General features: G+C 40.8%; 1 protein-coding gene across 3 annotated transcripts in view; it reads left to right on the forward strand.

Annotated features, from left to right (window-relative positions):
* BABAM2 (BRISC and BRCA1 A complex member 2) overlaps positions 1 to 22,620 on the forward strand; it is a 306,901-nt gene that overhangs the window by 93,597 nt on the left and 190,684 nt on the right. For all 3 annotated transcript variants that reach the window (XM_074949130.1, XM_074949129.1, XM_074949131.1), the window contains exons 5-6: positions 12,943 to 13,137; positions 21,327 to 21,401. In XM_074949130.1, the coding sequence (XP_074805231.1) occupies positions 12,943 to 13,137; positions 21,327 to 21,401 (270 nt within the window). The remainder of the gene's footprint in view (positions 1 to 12,942; positions 13,138 to 21,326; positions 21,402 to 22,620) is intronic.

Here is a 22,620-nt window from a genome sequence, read left to right on the forward strand (position 1 = left end):
TTAGCAGGCCAATGCTTAAACCACCTAGCTATTCCTCCCCCACCTACATACACCTTTGGGGGCGCTAAATTAGCAGTAACATTTCAGGAGAAAGACTGATGGTGCACCTACTTCATTAGCAGCAGTGGTTAAAAAGGGGGCAGGGCAAAATAAATAAATAGGAAATAAAAGGAATGGGATAGATAATAAAACGGGAAATATTACAATGCTATTATATAAATAAATGGTTTACCTTCACTTGGGTTACTTTGTTCATTTCTGAACAGAATAATATATACAGTACTCAGGACCAGCCTTAGGGGTGGGCCACCTGGGTAATCACCCAGGAGCACCATGGTCAAGGGGGCACCCTGAAGCAGGGCAGAGATGTGCGCTGCCGGTGTAGAGTCAGAAACTGCTCCCTGCTGGCAGGGGAGCATCATGGTGTGTTTGTGTGGTGCGGGGGGGGGGCACCCAGATTTCTCCCTTCTTCCTCCTGGTGGAGGAAGGGGGAGGCAACGATGACACACAAAAAGAAAAGGAGTACTTGTGGCACCTTAGAGACTAACCAATTTATTTGAGCATAAGCTTTTGTGAGCTACAGCTCACTTCATCGGATGACACACAGATACTCCTCCCCACCCCAGCGTTCCTCCGCACACTCCTAGTGGGCTGGGAAGGGGAGAATGAACATCAACACCAAGTGCTCTGTGCATGCAGAACACTTTCCCCCCTGGGCTGTGCTGTGAGGTGAGCATCAGGAGCTGCTGCTCTCTGCCCTCGCCTTTTGCAGCCCAGGTGGGGAAAGTGACCTGGATGCACAGAGTGCTTGGTGTTGCTCCTCGCTCCCCCCCCATCACAGCTCCCTAGGAGAGCATGTGGGAGCAGTGTTCAAGAGGGGGAACAAGCAGCAATACCAGGTGCTCTGTGGATCCAGGTCAGTTTCTCCACATGAGTACAGGAGCGGGGAGCTACATCCTGGGGACAAAGGGCACCAAAATATGAGTTCTCCCTTATGAGTGCCATTTTCCCTAAGGCTGGCCGTGACAGTACTGTATACAGAATAATGAATGACCTTGAGAAGGTAGTTCAGTTACTTCTCTTAGTCCTTTTTCATAATCAAGGTAAAAGAAGACTATCAATTAAACTGAAAGGTGAGAAATTTAAAACTGATAAAAGGGGGAAATACTTTTCCACGCAACGCATAATTAGTTTATGGAACACATCGCCACAAGGTGTTGTGACCAAAAGCTTACCAGGATTAGTAAAATGTTTGGACATATTTATGGATAAGAATACACAGAATTGTAAAAATCAAGTATTTAAAAAAATAACTAAGTCTTAGAAGGGATATAAACCTTTGTGCTTTGAGACAGAAGACTTTTTGCTTTGGGCAAGTTATTCCATGACTGTATTCTTTTGGAGACAAAATGCTCTCTGAATGAGCTAATACTGGCCAGCGTTGGAGAGAAGACACTGGATTAGTTGGATCAGTGGGCTGATCCAGTGTGACATCTCCTATTATATACTCCATGTATGTATGTTAAAAATATTTATATATGTAGACTCACTGAGATAAAACATCTGTCTGTCTTTGGTACTGTGGCAAATTGCAGGCACTACTTTGATGGGTCTCACACTTTCTCTTCTTGGGAAGGGTTCAGGGCACCATTTCTCACCGCTGAACTGGGGTATTAACTGCCCCAGGGAAGTGGAGAGGGAGGGACCTGGGCTTGCCCTCTACTCCAGGTCCCAGCCCAGGGGCCCTAGGGATAGTGGTAAACTGCTTGAACTAGCGGTTCCTTCCCCTGGGCTACTTCCCTCTCCTGCCCTTCAGCTTGTGGGGCTTCCTGCCCTCCTCTGCACAAACCAGGTGTCCCTTTACCTAGGGTCTTGGTCTTCTTAGCCCACCGCAGAACTTCTCCAAACTCTCCTCTGCTTCCCCCCAAACTGCTCTCTGCTCCAACACCAATCCACTCTGCTTCAACTCCTTCCCTTGTCTGATTGAATCAGGGGGGTTTTATCAGGTGACTTCAGGTTCTTTAATTAATCTATAGGAAACTTTCTTCCCTCTACAGGGAATAAGGCTCCCTTCTAACACTCTCCTGCTGCCCTCTGGCCATGCTGGATCACAGTACTTACATGTCTTCCATTACCATAGTATTTCAGCACCTCACAATCTTTAATGCGTTTATTTCCACAACAGGCCTGTGAGGCAGAGAAAGTAGTGTTATCCCCATTTTACAGGTGCGGAGCTGAGGCACAAAAAGACTAAAAGTTTTGCCCATGGTCACACAGGATGTTTGTAGCATAGCAAGAAATTGAACTTGGGTCTCCTAAATTCCAGATTAGTGCCCTAACCACTGGGCCATCCTTCTCTTTTTATGTGTGTGTGTAATAATTAAAAAAAAAAGTGTGATAGAATACGGGTTTTTAACACCGTAAGTTTAGGATGACCACATTACTTACTTGTGGCAAAACCTAAATGATTACTAATTAAACCTTTATACTACACCTATTTGTGTGAGGGGAAGGTATATAATATGAATAAAATGCAGTATGTGCTTGTATAATCTGTATGTCTCATGCACTGTGATCAGTTTGATTAAAAGATATTATAGAACTGCAAGTGCTATTGTCATCAAGGGCTTCAGAGGTTTTGTGTTTACTGACATTTTCTCATGAAATTGATTGGAGTTAGTTTCTTGCTTAGAAATACAGAAGAACACTGACTTAAATAAGATCTTGTCGTTTGTTTCCTGTAGTGTAGCCAGGAAAAACAGTAACAAGCTGTCTTCTTAAAAATCACATTCCTGGAAGATATTCTGGCAACCTGGATATTTAAACACATTCTTAAGAAAAACAACTTGTATTCAATTAGAAATTATGTTCGCTTATTTTCTTTCTGATATTGTGAGGTTACAGTTTATTGTGGACATTGCCTGAAAGTCTGAAATAGCCGATATCCTGTTGTGGAATCAATGAATTAGCTGCTAATGGACACAAGGTGCTTAATAAGCTAAAAATGGGGAAAAGAGAATTCTCACCCATTATGAAGTTTTGATGTAGGGGCTGAGGAGGTTTGTGTAAAGATAAAGAAAAGAACATAAAACACTGTGTTCCAGTCTAAAGGCTGAATATTATTTCTTAGCCCAAAGTCAGATCTCATGACTATTCTAAAAAGGTAAATTGTGAATACTGGTGAGAGGGACTTCTATCTTTCCTGTTAATGCTGAGATGCTCCTTCATGCTGTTCTTTGTACTCAGCCACCCTTTAAAAACTCACATTTAGACTTATCCTCTGGCTGCGGATCATCTGGACAGGTCTCTCCCTTCAGAATCCAATCAGTATATAATCTTATTCAGCTAGAAGACTTGATATTTAAGTGTTCCAAATTGTTCTCTCCATGCAGCGGATACACACAACCTAAACTATTTTATAGGCAACATCATCTTATCTTCAATTGGTCAAAGGCATATTCCACCACTAGCCTGCACCTGGTCTGTGTGCAATTAAACCTTTCTATGGCAGGTTATTTTACATCAGGGGAGTAGAGATCACTGACTGTCATGCAAGCCAGTATTGTCACATTGTTGTCTGTCTATATCCATTTGTTGCCTTTTGTCTTATAAATAGATGGTAAGCCCCTTTGGATGTGGCCTGACCATCTTTTTGTTCTGTGTTTGTACGCTGCCTACTGCAGTGGGGTCTCTGGTCTGTGAGTCGGGCTCCTAGGTGCTGTGGTAACACAATAATAATAATAATAATAATTAATAATTAATTAATAATTAATTAATAATTAATTAATAATAATATGACTAAAGGATAGGCTGGGTCTCCCAAAACAACACTGGGGACAGACATCTTGTTGAAATCCACATTATTGGTTGGGAACAAAGTCCTAACTTGGTCAAATTCAGATACGCCAGATCTCTTCAATACAATAGTACAATTTAGTGCCCCCCATGTGGAGTCCAGGAACTTCCTTCTATGACCCACCAAGGCTCACATATTGAGTGAGTAGTATCCTTTCCGTTTATAGGATTATGTTCTCCTTGGGAGGTAGGGCAGTTAATGGGCACATATGAGCCATCAACAGCCCCACCACAATTTGGGAAGCCCATTATACACAGTATTCAAAGCCCACTGTTACTCTGGGGACATTTCAAGTCATTACCATCCATGGATGGACCAAAGCAATAAATGCATGGCAAACCTCTTCCACAATTGAAGAGTTGACTTGCCAATGCTGAACTGATTAACCTCAGATTTATGACTGTTTGGGGTAACCATCTTCCATTTGACAATAGCAACCCGCTTCTGGACTGGGTTTGGCTCCTCTCATCTGCGCATCCTTGTACTGAATAGTCGGAGCAAGTTCCTCACCCAGCTACAGGAATTTGGCCTTCCTCATGAGGAAGTTCTGGGTCCACAGCTTGTTGTATCAGGTCTGCGTGATGATGTAGTCCCACCACTCTGTGCTCGTGGTCCTGGCCCAAAATTTCCAGTCATCAGAGGGGGATTTGTCAGCCATTACAAACTGCATTGACTGTCTCCACTCCTCCAACTCTGAATGCAGCTCTTCTTAGCAAAGCGTGCTGCCACTTTTCCATGGCACTAAGCCAATGCTGAAATGCCCTCCATTGCATCTCATGCCTTATATCAGTCACCCCCTTTTCTCCCCACAAAATGAAACCCACATGGGTTGCATTAATGCCAGCATTAAGCACTGTTCATTGCTTAGAGTAGGATCCATGCTTTGCCACCAGTTGTAGTGGAGACCGTGGACAGAAAAGTGGAGTGGAAGTGGTTTACTTGAATGAGTTGTCGAGTTAGCACCATTTCTTGGAAAAGACAAATAAGTTCTCTCATTGTACACTGAGAGAGAATTCATAGCGTGGTTTAGCTAAGTGCAATACTAAGAACAATGAGTTATGCCTCCAGAGTGAGAACAGCATCAGTGTGGACGCAATAACTTGAGGTCTGTTTGTGGTAAGTTTTATGTGTTGTTTCACAGTGAGGTTTCTCAAGTTCAGTTAACTTGAGAGGAGTAACTTGTGTACAGATAACTCGAGTTAACTGCAGTGAAGACATATCACTTGTCATGCAGAGCAAGAGATAAGGAATTAGAGTCAAGCCTGGATTTGCTGCATTGTAGAGAGGTGTTAATAGATCACTAGTGTCTGTGGAATTGCATTAGTCCATTGGAAATTTTACAGCAACTTCAATTACACTAAAAAATTTAGATACTTATTGACTTAAATACAAACATTAATAATACTATCTGTACATAAGTCCAAGGGAGAGACCCTGCCCCAAAACTGCTGGAGCCCCGCGGTCCACACTGGGGAGGTTCTCAGACTGCAGATGGCCCACAGGCCGGGACTTTGATACCCCTGGTTTACTCTCTGTTCACATTTTCCAGATCTTCTTTGCAGCCACAATGACTAAATGCATAATTTTAAGAAAAGTTAACTGACAGTCTGGAGTGTATGTTGCTTAGACAAGGATTGAATTCTGTGCCAAATCTTGTAGCCGCAGAATACAGAGGGCTTGTTTTCAGCCTAGTTTACGCTGATGCTATTTGAAACTGACTCTGATTTTTTTTTAATACTATTTCTTGCATCCATATACTGCAGTGAACTGTGCTGTTAGAACACCAAGGGTTTTGCCTTGAAACACCTGCTAACAATTAACAGAAAATAAGTGGGTATACAGAAAAATTACTGCCATCTCCTTTCACACATTTGTTTTTCATCACCAAGTTTCACCCTGGTTAAGTTCATGACTATGTTTTTCTCTTGAGCCTTGTCTTTACTAGGGGGAAAAAAAGGTGTGTTCTTAACTTGAGTTAATGAGGGATATGTCTACAGCTATAGCAGCACAGCTGCAGCTACACTGCTGAAGTGCAGACTCTTGCTACAGTGATGGAAGGGGTCTTTCCGTTTGCTCTAGTAAATCCACCCCCTCAAGGGACAGTAGCTATGTCAGCGGAAGAATTCTTCTGTCAACTAGCTGCATCTATAGTGGGGCTTAGGTCGACCTAACTACGTTGCACAGCGATGCAACGATGTAGCTAGGTTGACCTAAGTTTTAGGTCGGAGTGGGCAAACTTTTTGGCCTGAGAGCCACATCTGGGTATGGAAATTGTATGGTGGGCCATGAATGCTCACGAAATTGGGGGTTGAGGTGCGGGAGGAGGTGAGGCCTCCGGCTGGGGGGGCGGGCTCTGGGGTGAGGCTGGGGATGAGGAGTGGGGGATGCAGGAGGGTGCTCTGGGCTGTGACAGAGGGGTTTGGAGGGTGGGAAGGGGATCATGGCTGGAGCAGGGGGTTGGGGCGTGGGAGGGGGTCAGGGGTGTAGGCTCTGGGCAGCGCTTACCTCAAGCAGCTCCCAGAAGCAGCGGCATGTCCCGCCTCTGGCCACTACGCAGAGGCGTGGACAGGCAGCTCTGCGCGTTGCCCCGTCTGCAGGCGCTGACCCTGTAGCTCCCATTGGCCGCGGTTCCTGGCCAATGGAAGCTGCAGGGGCGGCGTTTGGGCCGGGGCCAGTCTGTGGAGCCTCCTGGTTGCCCCTACGCCTTGGATCCGAAGGGGGGACATGCCACTGCTTTCAGAGCCATGGGGAGTGGGGCAACCCCCTGACCCCGCTCCCTGGATGGAGCTCCGGAGCAGGAGCTTGAGGGCCGGATTAAAACGTCTGGAGGGCCGGATGTGGCCCCCAGGCCGTAGTTTGCCCACCCCTGTTTTAGGTGTAACCAGACCTCACTCAAAGTAAAATCCTGGTGAAGACAAGTTTTCATGTGAATTAGCAGGTTGTATTAAAACTAACTCAAATTAAGAACACACCCTTTTTTTCCCCCTAGTGAAGACAGGCAGGATGTTTTGGATTTGTTTTCTCTCGATGTTTTAGGATTGCTGAGCTGAACTGGGATTTCGCTTTTGATCCCTGAACTGGTTGCTGTACAAAGCATCAGCTGTTACAGATGGCTGATTTCAATTACCTTACACACAACATTTTATTTATTTATGACTTAGCCCTGAATTCCTTCTGTAAACAAATTGTGGCATGTGCAGGCATGAAGAAAGATATGATTCATGTTGTATAAAACTTAAATGAAATCACAAATAAAAATTAGGAATTAATAACCTAAATCAGGGGTGGCTCCGGGGCCGCATGCGGCCCTTCTGAAGTTAATACGCAGCTCCTTGTATAGGCACCGACACTGGGGCTGGAGCTACAGGCGCCAACTTTCCAATGTGCCGGGGGGTGCTCACTGCTCAACCCCTGGCTCTGCCACAGGCTCTGCCCCCACTGCACCCCTTCCCGTCCCCTCCCCTGAGCCTGCAGTGCCCTTGCTTGTCCCCCTCCCCCCCAGAGGCTCCTGCACACCCTGAAACAGCTGATTAGGAGGTGCGGGGAAGGAGAGAGGGACGCTGATCAGCGGGGCTGCCGTGGGCTGGAGCTGCTGGGAGTGGGGCGGGGAAGCTGATGTAGGGGGTAGGGGCAGGGTGCTGCTGACATATTACTGTGGCTCTTTGACAATGTACATTGGTAAATTCTGGCTCCTTCTCAGGCTGAGGTTGGCCACCCCTGACCTAAATCATCACAGTGATAACTGGAACACTATTGACAGCATGACCTATTATAGGTTTCTTCAGAGTCTTAGGCCTTGTCTAAACAAACAGTTAGTTTTATGGGAAGCTGGAGTATAAATCTAACCTGAACTAGCATGTTACAGACTACGTGTTTGTTTGGACCCTGCACTAAAAATTCCCTTGTGTGCTTTGAAGTAGGCGTAGATTAAAGTGCACTCGGGAAGTTTTAGTGCATGGTATCAGGGTCCACAGAGCACTTAATGTATGGCAGTCTAGTGCAGGGAAGTGTTCATGTAGACAAACCTTAAATCCAAACTCCCTTTCATTAACATCTCTTCTGAAGGCCTATAATACATTCAGGAACCTGGATGATTAAGAAAATTACTTTTTTATTTCGTTCCTTTATCTTAAAAAATGTAGGGGTGAATTTTTCTCTCCGATACACAGAGACAACAACTCCCACTGACTTCAGTGAGAGCTGTATGCGTGTTTTCAGAGGAAGGGTTTGACCTGTTGTAACTTAATCTGTTACTCTTCTTCGTGATTAGTTGTAGCGATTATCATGTGTTTTATAATCTCTAACTAAAACAGAACTTGATGACTCTTAAAATTTTTAAATGGTTTCTTTTAACTTTTTCTCTTCCCAAAGCTGAAAATTGCAGCAGGGTGCTTACATTGCCTTTGGATTATTGTAAAATAAAAGAAGGAATATTTTAAAGAAGGTACTATTTGAAACAATTAAGGAACAGCTAAACATGTATTTTCACATATTATGGAGATTGGATGAGGATAAGATGATGGAAAAGTTAAGTGTCCTCAGATCAGCAAATATTACAGCAACTGAGTAGCAGGAAAAAATCCCACAGAGAAAAATCTCAATTTATTTATGCAGTTGTGTTAAAACAGTTTTTAAGGTTTTTCTTTTTATCTTTAGTTGGTGCAACCTCATGTTAAAAAGACCTTTTAATTAAAATGGTATAAGTGAAAAGGTAATGGAATGTAGCCATTATACATATTTCTTGCTTTACTTTGTGTGTGACTCTATTGAAATAAATACGTAAATCTGCACTGGGAAATCTGCACAGCATTTGCCAGGTTTGCTAAATTCTGTTGCTGTTTTTTTCTAACAAGTTATCTGCTGTGTTATCGTTTTTAATTTCTAGCTAGTTTCTGAATGAAAGACACATTAACCTAGAAGCCCTGCAATGACATAATTTCTTTTGAATTCCTGTAGTTGTTATGCTGTGGGTGACAAGATAGCATAAAAACTTTGTTCTGATGCGATATTGTTGAGTTCCTTGTTGACAAGGGCAATTGTCATTCCGTAGTTCTGTACAGAACAGATGACAATGAGCTTCCTCTTGCTGCCTTCTTGTTGTCTGGTGTAATGTTATTTTTTAAAAAAATGCTCAGTTACAATTAGGCCAGTTATTAAAATACAGTCAGTCATTTCCTTTGACAACATGTCGGCGTTGATGTAACACAATAGAATTCGGTGGAAAGGTTATTCCTATTTCTCTGGCTGCTGTCAGTACACACGAGCATATTACATTCTTCGGCTTTCTGGAAATGCTCTGTTTGACTAGGTGCATGGGAACAGGAAGTCTGAGGTTATACATAGTATGTTTGCTTGGTTTCAGACTGTATGATGCAAGGTCTGTTTCCTAGAAGACATTGTGTACTGTATAGTATTTTGTAGACTATTTTATTAAATCAACTAAACTTAAATGAACTCAGGTTGATTGTCAGTTCTGAGGGTTTTCATAATCACTTCAGTGGTATCAATCTTAAGTACTTATATGGCTGTCATAACTATAGTATCTGTGCACCTCACAGACTTGAATGTATTTATTTTCACAACAGTCTGTGAGGTAGGGCAGTACTATTATCCCCATTTTACAGATAGTGAGGCTGTGCCTCAGTATCCAAAGTGGTTTTCCCAGGTCACACAGGATGTTCGTGGCAAAGCAGGAAATAATATCCTGGTTTTTGGAGTCGCAGGCTAGCAACTAGCCACTGGACATCCTTCATCCCAGGATCACAAGTCAACACTCAGCTGTACCAGATTATGGGCAATTGCCGTGTGTGTGTGTGTGTGTGCGCGCGCGCGTGCGTGCGTGAAATAAAAATAGAGGTATCGTAGGTCATCTGGCTCTTTAGTATAGTCATAGTTCTGAAGTCACAACATCTTTTTCAGACATGAGGTATTACAAATCTATCAGTCCCTGGCCTGTTTCAAATACCCACTTTGGATTTAACTACAGCTCTACCCCGATATAACACAAATTCGGCTATAACGCGGTAAAGCAGCGCTCTCGGGGGCGGGGCTGTGCGCTCCGGCAGATCAGCGCGTCAGCGTGTCTGACTCCGACACGCTGCTCTGAGCGGCAAGTTAAGGGTGCCGAGCCAAGGCCAAGGGGTTGGATAAGGGGCAGAGGGTCGGGGGTGGGTGGGTTGAATGGTTCGGAGGTTCTGGGGGCAGGGTGGTCAGGGGATGGGGAACAGGGGCGTTGGATAGGGTATGGGAGTCCTGGGGGGCCTGTTGGGGGGCAGGGGTGTGGATGGGGGTCGGGGTAGTCAGGGGACAGGGAGCAGGGGGTTGGGTAGGGGGTGGAGTCCTGGGGGTGATTACGGACGGGGGGGGTCTCTGGAGGGGGTGGTCAGGGGACAAGGAGCAGGGGGGCTTAGATGGGGGTGGGATCTTGGGAGGGGTGGTTGGGGCAGGGGTCTCTGGAAGGGGTAGTCAGGGGACAAGGAGTGGGGGGGGGTTAGATGGGTTGGAGGTTCTGAAGGGTCAGTCAGGGGCGGGAAGTGACTATTGATAACGGAAATGCTCAAGGCCAAAGCAAGTTCGATATAACGTGGTTTCACCTATAATGCGGTAAGATTTTTTGGCTCCTGAGGACCACGTTATATCGGGGTAGAGGTGTATATCCTTAAGCACTCTGTTCATGTGACTTGTGTTTGTTCAGGCAAGAATGGGGTCTATATTTTTGAAGAATGAGGCCAGCCTTCCAAAATTCAGTTCACCCACTCTATTTTTAAATGGGTGACTGATACATCGTCATTATTTTATTTTTATTTTTCTGATAATGAGTGGTGAGTAGATATTGCAGCATTGCCAACCCCAGGCATTCAAAAATCATGAGTCAGGCCCCAAACAGTCAAGATAGTGGCTTAAAAGTAATGAGATTTTTTTTTAATTGCATTCTTTTAATTTGCCTTTAATTTGCCACTAGGGTATGCAAGATTCATATTTTCAGGCTGTTCTCCCAGCCATGATTTCTAGAAAAATTTGTAGTAAAAGCTGAGATTCTCACAAAAATACTCCAGGATTTGGGGCTTGAAGAAAATACCAAATATCATGAAACTTGAAATAAAATCATGAAAATTGATAACACTGATTTTATGCCTATGTTGGTAAACTTCCTGACAATTTTGCAAAGAAAGGATCTTGATGTTTTACACATGCACAATATCACTCCTGCTGAGAGATTGTACTTGTTTTTTACTTTGGATCATAACATTCAAAACTGGGGAATATCTTTTTAATAATTTAATATTTAAATCTTTTCCCAGATAAATGAAGTGGTCCAAAGAGAGAAATACTTGCCGAGAGAAAAAGAAAAGTGAAGTTGACATAAACACTGATACATTCAAATCCTATAAAAGTAGTCGGAGGGTGTGTACTATAAACTTACAATTTTCAGCTTCAGTCTCAGAAATATGAGAAGTCCCATTTTTAATAACCTGAAACAAATGGTCACAATCTGCAAGATATGTATCGTTAGTACATTTTGCTTGAAATAGTGTTCAGAAGGGACTGCAAGCAAGCTCATGGCTGGATAGCCATACAAGTGTCCCATCTCCATTCCCAGAACGGCAGAATAGATATTTGACACAGCTCTTTTTTATTTTACAAGTCAGAACTCTGGATCCTTTCCCTTGTTTAGCCTCTCAATATTTTTAATGTTTGGGTTCTTTATCTTGATATTTTTACTAGTATTTATTAACCCTGGTGATGTACAAAATGTAGCACACATGTTTTGGGGCAAACTTTTATTCCGATTTAATTCATTTTATGAAAATCTGGGTTAAAAAATAAATGTTGGCGTATATTTGAATACAAAAGTGTCACTTGCTGTTCATTTTTTTAAAAAACAAAGCCTTTTCTATCTTTTTCTAGCTTTTGAAATGTTACATACTAAAAAACCAATTTGTTCCACTTTAGAATGTTCAGAAAAGTCAGTGTGTTTTTATTCACACATGCAGATTGTATACAATTAAAATATCCATTATAAGTAGTTAATATTTCCATGTCAAAAGTAATTGTAGGTTCTTTAGATTGTTTGTTTGAATAGAAATGCCTAAATTGAAGGGGCAGAGAGGGGACTGATATTATTTAGATTTAAAATTAGACACCTGTTCCAGGCTATAGGCACCATAACATAATTAATGATACAATGAATACAATTAAAATAAATCTAACATATATTAGCTATCCCTTTGTAAAATCTTAGTGGACACAAGTCCTTGTAGTTTTACCACAGGGTAAACTAGGTGAAGTCATCCGCAGCTGAGTGTATACTGTTGACCTCTCCTAGCTACTTTGTGGTAAAAACTACACTAGGATTTTTCAGCGGGATACTTAATGTACATTATTATCCTGCTGGGGAACCCCTCCCCCCCACACACATTTTTTTGCTGTGAGGACATAGCCTTAGCCTAACTTGAGTGAGAACAGCCACGCTCTGAAATAATACTTGAGCTGCACAGAGTGATTGGATTAGTTATCACAGAGTGGTCATGTCAGCAGCTGACGTTTTGTGTTAACTTGAGCTCTAGCCTATGCCCCCTGACAGGCCAGCGAACTCACATTTAAAAACACCAACACAGTGAAGTTAAGGGATTTTGTATGTGGATGACACTTAAGTTAAGGGCAACACTCAGTTTATAATTCTAATTAACTCTGCAGTGACATCAAGCCGATAGGCATGAGATTGAGGCAGTTGGGTAGAAGCTTGTTCTGCTCCAGCCCATGCTGTACCTGTTCTGTGGATAAGCAGAGGAATATGATTTTCAAGGCTCTTATCAGTTTGGCATATTCACTGGCGCTAACTTGACTTAGTACTTTTTGATTCAGATTAAATACAGGACTACATTTATCTGAACCAATTCTCATAAACTGTTCAGATCAATTTTTGTTTTGTGAATGGAAAGGTCTCAGGTCCTCAGATGTAACAAGACACCATGTTAATGAGGACTTTATAAGTACTAGTTAGTACTCGTATGTAGGCAAGAATGCTCATCTCTTTCTACTGCTGTAAACTAGTCTGTGCTTTTTTTTTCTCCCTTATTCAACAGAATTTAGCCTCCTGGAATCCCTCAAATCCTGAATGCCTCCTGCTTGTTGTGAAAGAGCTCATCCAGCAATATCACCAATTCCAATGCAGCCGATTACGGGAGAGCTCTCGCCTCATGTTTGAATACCAGACTTTACTTGAAGAACCCCAGTATGGAGAGAACATGGAAGTTTATGCTGGCAAAAAGAACAACTGGGTAAGCTATTCAGAACACTTCTGATAAAAGCACAATAAACTAATGCTTTTAGAGTTTCTTTCACTATAGTAATTCTAGCCATTACCTTGTAAAATAGAGCTATTTGTGTGATGTTTGCACACGTACTGTGTGTTTACAGTGGTGAAAAAACCCTGTTTGTCCCCAGCTCACCTCCGCACTCTCCACTCCCTCTTTTGTTCACTGCTTCTATTCCATTGCCTCACTTGAATCTGATTTCCAGGTGAGCAACTGTCTTCAGAGCTGATGGCAGTGCATCTGGTTTACAGATGAACTGGTAAATTTGTTGTGAGAATCACGTGCTATGTCTGCACTACAAGGCTTTTGCTGACATAGTTATTTCAGTTAGGGTATGATGGAATGTGATTTTACTGACATAGCTGGGCTGCCAAAAGCTACTACCATGGACACAGTTACACTGGCAACAGTGCAATTTTGTCAGTATAGCTCTGGCCCCACTAGGAGCACTTTGCCAGTATAACTGTACCAGCAAAGCCTTCTAGTGTGGACATAACCTGGATGTCATTGAAGTTTTCAAATTCCACACCTCCAGGGCCTGGATTTTAGTTTCATTATCTGAACTGCACTATCTGAGGGCTGTAGATAGCACAGGGGTATTTGATTATAATATAGTTATAGGGCACTGTCAACCCCTTAACCCCTTTTCTTACATGTTGTCTGACCACCCTCTTAACATTTACTTGGTCTCATAGGTCCACTCTGCTTTTGTAAGTCACAATACTGTATCTGGTAAGACCCCTCATTCAGGAAAAAAAATGGTGAATTGAAATGTAGGGAAATCCTTTCACAGTTGTTGTTTGGAAAGCATGCTCTAGAAAATTAGCTCCCTGTACCTACACACACAGCCTAAATATTTTGTGTTGAATTGTGAAAGGCCTTCTTCATATTTTTAGTTTGTAGACTTGCATTTAAACTTTATAATAGGTTTTAGTAGTACCAAAAGATGTAGTTAAGATTGTAAAACACTTCCTATTATGAACCCCTTTTTTTCTAGTCCAACTTTTGGGCTCAATCCAACACCCATTGAATGATTTCAGTGGCTAATGGTTTTTGAAGGATTTGTCTTTAGAGTTGAAACACCCTTAGGGGAGGATCTATTAATGGAGATTCTCTATGTCCTAGTAAGGAGGAGAGGACGGAAGATGATAAAATACAGGTAGGATCTGATCAGGAACAGTAAAATGAAAAAAAGTCCCATTCCATTACATCATGTAATGGCAGACAGCTACAAAATGACAAGTTTTTAGAGTACTTATATACCAATGCTAGAAGTCTAAATAATAAGATGGGTGAACTAGAGTGCCTCATATTGAATGAGGAGATTGATATAATAGGCATCACGGATACTTGGTGGAATAAGGTTAATCAGTGGGACACAGTAATACCAGGATACAAAATATATCGGAAGGACAGAACAGGTCGTGCTGGTGGGGGTGTGGCACTATATGTGAAAGAAAGCATAGAATCAAACGAAGTAAAAATCTTAAATGAACCAAACTGTACCATAGAATCTCTATGGATAGTAATTCCGTGCTCTAGTAATAAGAATATAGCAGTAGGGATATATTACAGACCACCTGGGATGGTGATAGTGAAATGCTCAGGGAGATTAGAGAGGCTATTAAAATAAAAAATTCAATAATAATAATGGGGGATTTCAACTATCCTCATACTGACTGGGTACATGTGTAGACAGCCTGGACAGGACGGGATTCAGAGGAAAAGTTTCTTGACACCTTAAATGACTGCTTCTTGGAGCAGCTAGTCCTGGATCCCACAAGGGGATAGGCAATTCTTGATTTAGTCCTAAGTGGAGCACAGGATCTGGTCGAAGAGGTGAATATAGCTGGACCGCTTGGTAATAGTGACCATAATATAATTAAATTTAACATCTCTGGGTGGGGAAAACACCACAGCAGCCCAACACTGCAGCATTTAATTTCAAAAAGGGGAACTACACAAAAATGAGAAGGTTAGTTAAACAGAAATTAAAAGGTACAAAAGTGAATCCCTGCAAGCTGCATGGAAACTTTTAAAAGACATCATAATAGATTTAAATAATTTAAATGTATACCCCAAATTAAAAAACATAGTAAGAGAACCAAAAAGTGCCACCGTGGTTAAACAACAAAGTAAAAGAAGCAGTGAGAGGCAAAAAGGCACCCTTTAAAAAGTGGAAGTTAAATCCTATTGAGGAAAATAAAAAGGAACATAAACTCTGGGAAATGAAATGTAAAAATATAATTAGGAAGGCCAAAAAGGAATTTGAAGAACAGCTAGCCAAAGACTCAAAAAGTAACAGCAAATTTTTTTTAAGTACATCAGAAGCAGGAAGCCTGCTAAATAACCAGTGGGGCCACTGGACAATCGAGATGCTAAAGGAGCACTCAAGGACAATAAGGCCATTGCGGAGAAACTAAATTCTTTGCATCGGTCTTCACAGCTGAGGATGTGAGGGAGATTCCCAAACCTGAGTCATTCTTTTTAGGTGACAAATCTGAGGAACTGTCCCAGATTGAGGTGTCATTAGAGGAGGTTTTGGAACAAATGGATAAACTAAACAGTAATAAGTCACCAGGACCAGCTGGTATTCACTGAAGGAATTTAAATGTGAAATTGCAGAACTAGTAACTGTAGTCTGTAACATATCATTTAAATCAGCTTCTGTACCAAATGACTGGTGGAGGATAGCTAATGTGACGCCAATTTTTAAAAAGGGCTCCAGAGGTGATCCCGGCAATTACAGGCCGTTAAGCCTTACTTCAGTAACGGGCAAATTAGTTGATTAGTAATTGCAAAATTGTCAGACACATAGATTAACATAATTTGTTGGGGAAGAGTCAACATGATTTTTGTAAAGGGAAATCATGCCTCACCAATCTACTAGAATTCTTTGAGAGGGTCAACAAGCATGTGGACAAGGGGATCCAGTGGATATAGTGTACTTAGATTTTCAGAAAGTCTTTGACAAGGTTCCCCACCAAAGGCTCTTAAGCAAAGTAAGCTGTCATGGGATAAGAGGGAAGGTCCTCTCATGGATTGGTAACTGGTTAAAAGATAGGAAACAAAGGGTAGAAATAAAGTCAGTTTTCAGAATGGAGAGAGGTAAATAGTGGTGTCCCCCAGGGGTCTGTGTTGGGCCCTGTCCTATTCAATATATTCATAAATGATCTGGAAAAGGGGGTAAACAGTGAGGTGGCAAAATTTGCAGATGATACAAAATTGCTCAAGATAGTTAAGTCCCAGGCAGACTTCGAAGTGCTACAAAAGGATCTCTCAAAACTGGGTGACTGGACAACAAACTGGCAGATGAAATTCAGAGTTGATAAATGCATGGTAATGCACATTGGAAAACCTAATCCCAACTATACATATAAAATGATGGGGTCTAAATTGGCTGTTACTTCTCAAGAAAGAGATCTTGGAGTCCTTGTGGATAGTTTTTGAAAACATCCACTCAGTGTGCAGCAGCAGTCAAAAAAGTGAACAGAATGTTGGGAATCATTAAGAAAGGGTTAGATAATAAGACAGAAAATACCATATTGCCTCTATATAAATCCATGGTATGCCCACATCTTGAATACTGCATGCAGATGTGGTCGCCCCAAAAAAGATATATTGGAATTGGAAAAGGTTCAGAAAAGGGCAACAAAAATGATTAGGGGTATGGAACGGCTGCCGTACGAGGAGAGATTAATAAGACTGGGACTTTTCAACTTGGAAAAGAGACAACTAAGGGGAGTTATGATAGAGGTCTATAAAATCATGACTGGTGTGGAGAAAGTAAATAAGGAAGTGTTATTTACTCCTTCTCATAACACAAGAACTAGGGGTCACCAAATGAAATTAATAGGCAGTAAAACAAAAAAAGGAAGTATTTTTTCACACAACGAATATTCAACCTGTGGAACTCTTTGTCATAGGATGTTGTGAAGGCCAAGACTATAACAGGATTCAAAAAAGAACTAGATAAGTTCATGGAGGATATGTCCATCAACGGTTCTTAGTCGTATGGACAGGGATGGTGTCCCTAGCCTGTTTGCCAGAAGCTGGGAATGGGCGACTGGGGATGGATCGCTTGATGATTACCTGTTTTGTTCATTCCCTCTGGGGCACCTGGCATTGGCCACTGTCAGTAGACAGGATACTGGGCTAGATGGACCTTTGGTCTGACCCAGTATGGCCGTTCTTATGTTCTAACTTCTTTTTCTGTCTCAGTTACAAAAAACGTGTTTAAATAAATTTTGAAGCAAATTCCTTGAGCATTTTAAGAGTTACGTGAGGGTGGAAACATTCAATTTGTTAAACATTAAATAAATTATGGACACATTTATTGTAACTCAGATAAAAATATCTGAATTTTAAAATGTATTTGCTGCTAAAGAGAAGATGTAGGAAAATGAAGACCTTATAGTGTAGGTAGAAACCTTGTACATTTCAAACATATTGTGGTCATACAGATAAGAAAAGCATAGAACATAGATGAATCTTGAAAAACTCTCTTAGTGTTGTTAACTGTGCACAAATCCCAGCACAAGCAGGTGGGCTTAACTTGTCAGGCCCTTAGACATTTATTGTGGAAAGGCCTTTTGGAATAAATTAGTTTTAAGGAGTGCTTTGAGTGTGTCAAAGATGGTCACCAGAAGACTTGGGATGTGAAAAGTATTTCTCAGTAAGAAGTGCCTGCTATGCTAAGTTTGGAGGGAAACTGAACTTGAATTATAAAAATGCCCTGTGGAATTATTTCTATAGAAATGTTACCAAGTGCATACTTTAATATGCTCTACATAGAGAGCCTCAGTTCACCTCACACTCTGAGAGAGTCACAGATTGCGTGTATGGATACCCCTCCCTACATTGTGTTAAAGCTGTGTACACAACTACAAGCAATCTTATCTGCACCTACCTGCAAAGACAAACAGCACACACCCTTTCTTTGAGTACATAATATATACCTAGCCCCTACATATGCAAGCACATTCTCATTTACACACCATATGTATGGTACTTGCATTCAGTAGTTTTACATCTTTCTTTTTTCTTCTTCCTTTCTTTTTTTCTATTTCTGTCCACTTAAAATTTTTCAAACCCCCTGGAAATCATATGCAAAGAACTCTAGTAGTGCAACATGAAAGTGGCACAAAAATGTCAAAAAATGCTGAATTATCACCTAACAGTCACTCAACCTTAAATTTTCTCCTGTGGGTTATAGGAAAAAGTATTGTATTTGAAAAACAGTATATGATTGAGTAATTAGATACCAGATCTGTAATGCATATGCAAAAAATAAGACCAAGTTAAAACTGAACAAGCATTCACCTGGCCTTTCCTCAGTATATCCTGATTTTTTTGTCCTTAATGTTAGATTAATTAAAGGGGTGTTTTTTTCATGGGTTATACAAAAAAAGACAAACTTCATCACTTTCTTGACATAATGCATGAAATATCCTTAATTTTTGTCTCAGCGGGGTTAAAATCTTTAGGAAATCAGACCAACGTTTATTTCCTTCTAGAAGAATGAGCTTAGTCTTCTCATAGCCAGGTGGGTAAGGCCTCGTTTTAAGGAAGCGTATGAAACAGAAAGGAAATCCTTCCCATTTCCTTTGCGTACACTTGATACATAAAAACAGCAATGTGTTAGGGAGAGTTTGGCAACTTCTCAGTAGACAACAGTTGCAAAGCAGCCCTCTAGGTCTTAACAATTTACATAATCCTGAAGAGAAATTATAGAAAGAACTGGTAAGAGGGTTTTCCTCCACACTGATTTAAATGCTACTTCTGAACCATCTACACTATTTTCAGCTCAAGTTCTCACACCTTAAGATCTCTCCAAGTTTGCTAAGAGTAGAACAAACCGGAAGATGTTGAGAATGAATCTCTTTCCCTTCCTGATTATGTACAACTTATTTGGCACATTCCAGTTACTCTCATAAGCAAAGGCTTTACTTACAGAAATCAGTCTTAAAGTTCTCAGTACATTTGTTTACCTTTGAACAAATCCTGCGCCACTGAAGCCAATGGGAGCAAACTTGAGCCCTTTACAGGTAGGAGGATCATTTCATTCCTGAGAGTCAAGGGCGGTCACTTTCTGTTGACAGAAAAGGGCTGCTACCCAGATGTGTGCAGAGGTGGACTACCCTAATGAGAGGATATAGGAATCCCTTCTCCGTGAGAGATCCCCATTTTGCAGTTTGTTATCAAACAGCTCATGAGATTTATGGCATCCTCCAAACTCAAACTATAGATCTGGTACTTCTAGTTTGTTCTGGAACCCATATCATAGTCCAGTGTGGATTCTAATTTGAACAAAATTTCCTTCACTCATTTCTAGTTATTATTAGTTGACAGAGTGAAATTTTCAATATGGATGAATTGTGGCCAAACTAATTTGTTGTCTAAAATGGTGGAAAGCTAAAATTTGGTTTCTAGACTACAATAACACCAAAAGTTTGCATAAATGTCTATTTAAAAGAAGTAATTTACATTGCCATACAGGTTCTGTAGCTCTCTTTATTAAATAAAATATCTACTAGTCTTTCCCCTCCCCCCCCATTCAGAGACACGATCCCACTTTGGAAATTAATGGCATGAAAAATGTTATTTAACAAGCAAGCACATACCTGAATGATGGGGGAAGAGGAAAACTCTATCCATGCTTTTCTATTTTCCTCCACTAATCTAACTTATAAATGTTCTAATATAGTTTTGTCAAAGAAAGAGCTTGTACAGTTTGACAGGTAAATGCCCAAAGGATTTTTAAGCCATATTTTAAATCCCTGGAAATAGAGATGTAATCAGTAGATACCTCTTGAAAGAGTAACCTTGTTACATCCCTTTTTTCTCTCAACAAGTCTCTTCAGTTGTAAAAAAGGACATTTCTGTGTATATGTGATTATTCTGTTGCGAGGAAAAATTATTCTTTTTATCTGATATCCTAGTACTTTCACTGTATTTTTTGGGCTTTATTTTCACTGTAGACGAAAGTGTTGATGAGATTGGCAGTGCTGCAGTCTCTTTAGTTATTAGTGGTAATTAAGCCAGTTCTTCCCAGTAACATTCAGGCAATCACTATATTAAGTAAGTGTACCATCAAAATACATATAATGAATTTCTTTTTAAAAAAATTAGAGATGTGTGCAAGGCATGCTAATTTCCGATGCATCTAAATGCTGTAGTGGAACACACAAATAGCCAGATTTGCAAAATTGGGGCCTGATTTTCAAAAAAACATGCTCAGTTTCCACTATGACACCTAAACGAAGGGGCAAACTTTTCTCATTATTCTCAGTGGGAGCTACTCAGTGCTGGGCACTTTTGAAAAATCTGAGCAATATATTTAGGTGCCTAAGTGAGAACTGTTGGGTTCTAAACTCTTCAGAAAATCTAGCCCTAAAATTAGATTGTAAACTCTTCAGGGTACTGACTGTTTACCTCTGTGTATGTACAGTATTAAATACAGTAGGGCCCTCGTCCTGATTGGGATGTTTAAGTGAAACCACAATAGAGAGATTGTGTATTACATTTTATTCTGGATGCAATACAGAATAGTAATTCTTTTGCCTGTGATTTTTAAAGTAGAGTCCTTTAAAGACATACCTATTTAGCAGTCAGGATGTAGTTTGTGAAACACGTCATTGATGACCTTTACATTCCCTCCTTATTATTATAGTTTGAGTTTTCATGAGGTATTTACATTCGTGGGAATAATTTTTGCTACTAGATGTAATCCATTTGTTAAAATACTAGGATACAAGTTAACTTGTGGCTGCAGAAGCAATGACTTCAACAGTGATGAGTAAAGAGAAGCCATAGGGCCTGGTTTAATCTAATCTAGGTTCTTATATGGTGCCAGCCATTATGCTCTCTAAGGACCTTTTTACCATTGACTCAGTGGGAGCAATGCCCGTAGAGTCTTGCAGTACTTTGCCATATTGCTTATTGTGAAAGCTGTAAATAAATGTTTTTTTTCATTTTCAACAATTACCATTGAAAGCTGTTGCTTGACTCTTCCTCCCCCTGTTGCTAGAAGATATTGCCTTGCTAAATATTTCAGTCTGAATAGGTTCAGCTTGTGACCCTGTCTGCTGTAGATAATAGAGAGTGAGATCACTTTTGCTCTAGGTCTCATTATTTTTGTGCTTTCTCCTCAGACTGGTGAATTCTCAGCTCACTTCCTTTTGAAGTTACCAGTGGATTTCAGCAATATTCCCACATACCTTCTCAAGGTAAAATAAGTGACTGTATTGACAGTGCTCATTTTGTGAGAAAGTTTGGACTAGTGAGATGTTCTCAGTAATAATTTTATTTTGAATTTCAGAAATTTAGTTAAGAAGCTGAAAATCAGATCTTTCAAAATGTTTGGTTGGTGGGCTGGAAAAGTGTCAATAGAGTTACTTTGTATGCATGATTCAATTGTCCTTGCAAATGTGTAACAATGAAAAAGAGTTTTCTTCCAAATGAAAAAAAAATCCCATACACCCCCCCCCCACACACACACACACAAAGTTTTACCTATCAGGATAGGGAGGGAGGGGAGAATCCACCTGGATTAATTGACTAACAAAACTGACATACTGATTGATTAGATTCCATTTTAAAGACTATGCAGGAGCCTAAGGTTCACTAAATCCATTTTATTATTGTGCTTATTCTGACCCTACATCCCTTCTTCCTACTCACCTAAAACTGCAGCCAATTGTGATATAATGATAACGTGGTATTATCACCAACATCAGAAAAGCAATGCGAGAATGAATTCAAATATAACCTTTAAATCTGTGCAGCTATCAGGATGGAATGGATGGTGGTTTTTGCCTAATTAGCAGCAGTTTGCTGTAGCTGTTTTTCATCACCCTGTTCTTTGTGGTTTAGGGGCCAACAAGAGGTATGCTGTGTGCACGTGTACTACATGAAAAAAATGGGCGTTCTCTGTAGAGTAGAGTATTTAAATAAGGGCTTGAGGCATTGAAAATGCAGGCACTATTTATAAGAGATTTTCATGTGATTAACTCAAGAAAATATTTGCACTGTACTTTTCTTGAGTCAAGTCTGTGCTTCATTAAACCTTCATCCTCAATTTACAGTCGACTAACTCTTCGTTATGCACCCTGGGTTATACAACCCAAGCAGGGATGGTGTCTGGCACAATACAGCAGGTCCCCTGGACCTAGCCTTATTGCAAAAATACATATAGTAAAGCAAAATGAAGAACCTGAAAAATGAGTATGAAGTAGAGTTAATTTAGGTCTACTAATTACTTCTCTATTCCAGAACAGCAATACGTTTACCTGGGCACCCCTGTGGATACATGCATGCTTGTATCATTCAGTTGTTTCAATTAGGCATCTATTTAAGATCATGTGAATATGTATTTAGGAATATTTATAAGCAGTTTATTAAAGCAATAAAATACTGTTTTAGTATAAATATTATCTTTATTTTGGT

The sequence above is a fragment of the Natator depressus genome, chromosome 3 (assembly GCF_965152275.1).
Source record: "Natator depressus isolate rNatDep1 chromosome 3, rNatDep2.hap1, whole genome shotgun sequence".
Lineage (NCBI taxonomy): Eukaryota > Metazoa > Chordata > Testudines > Cheloniidae > Natator > Natator depressus.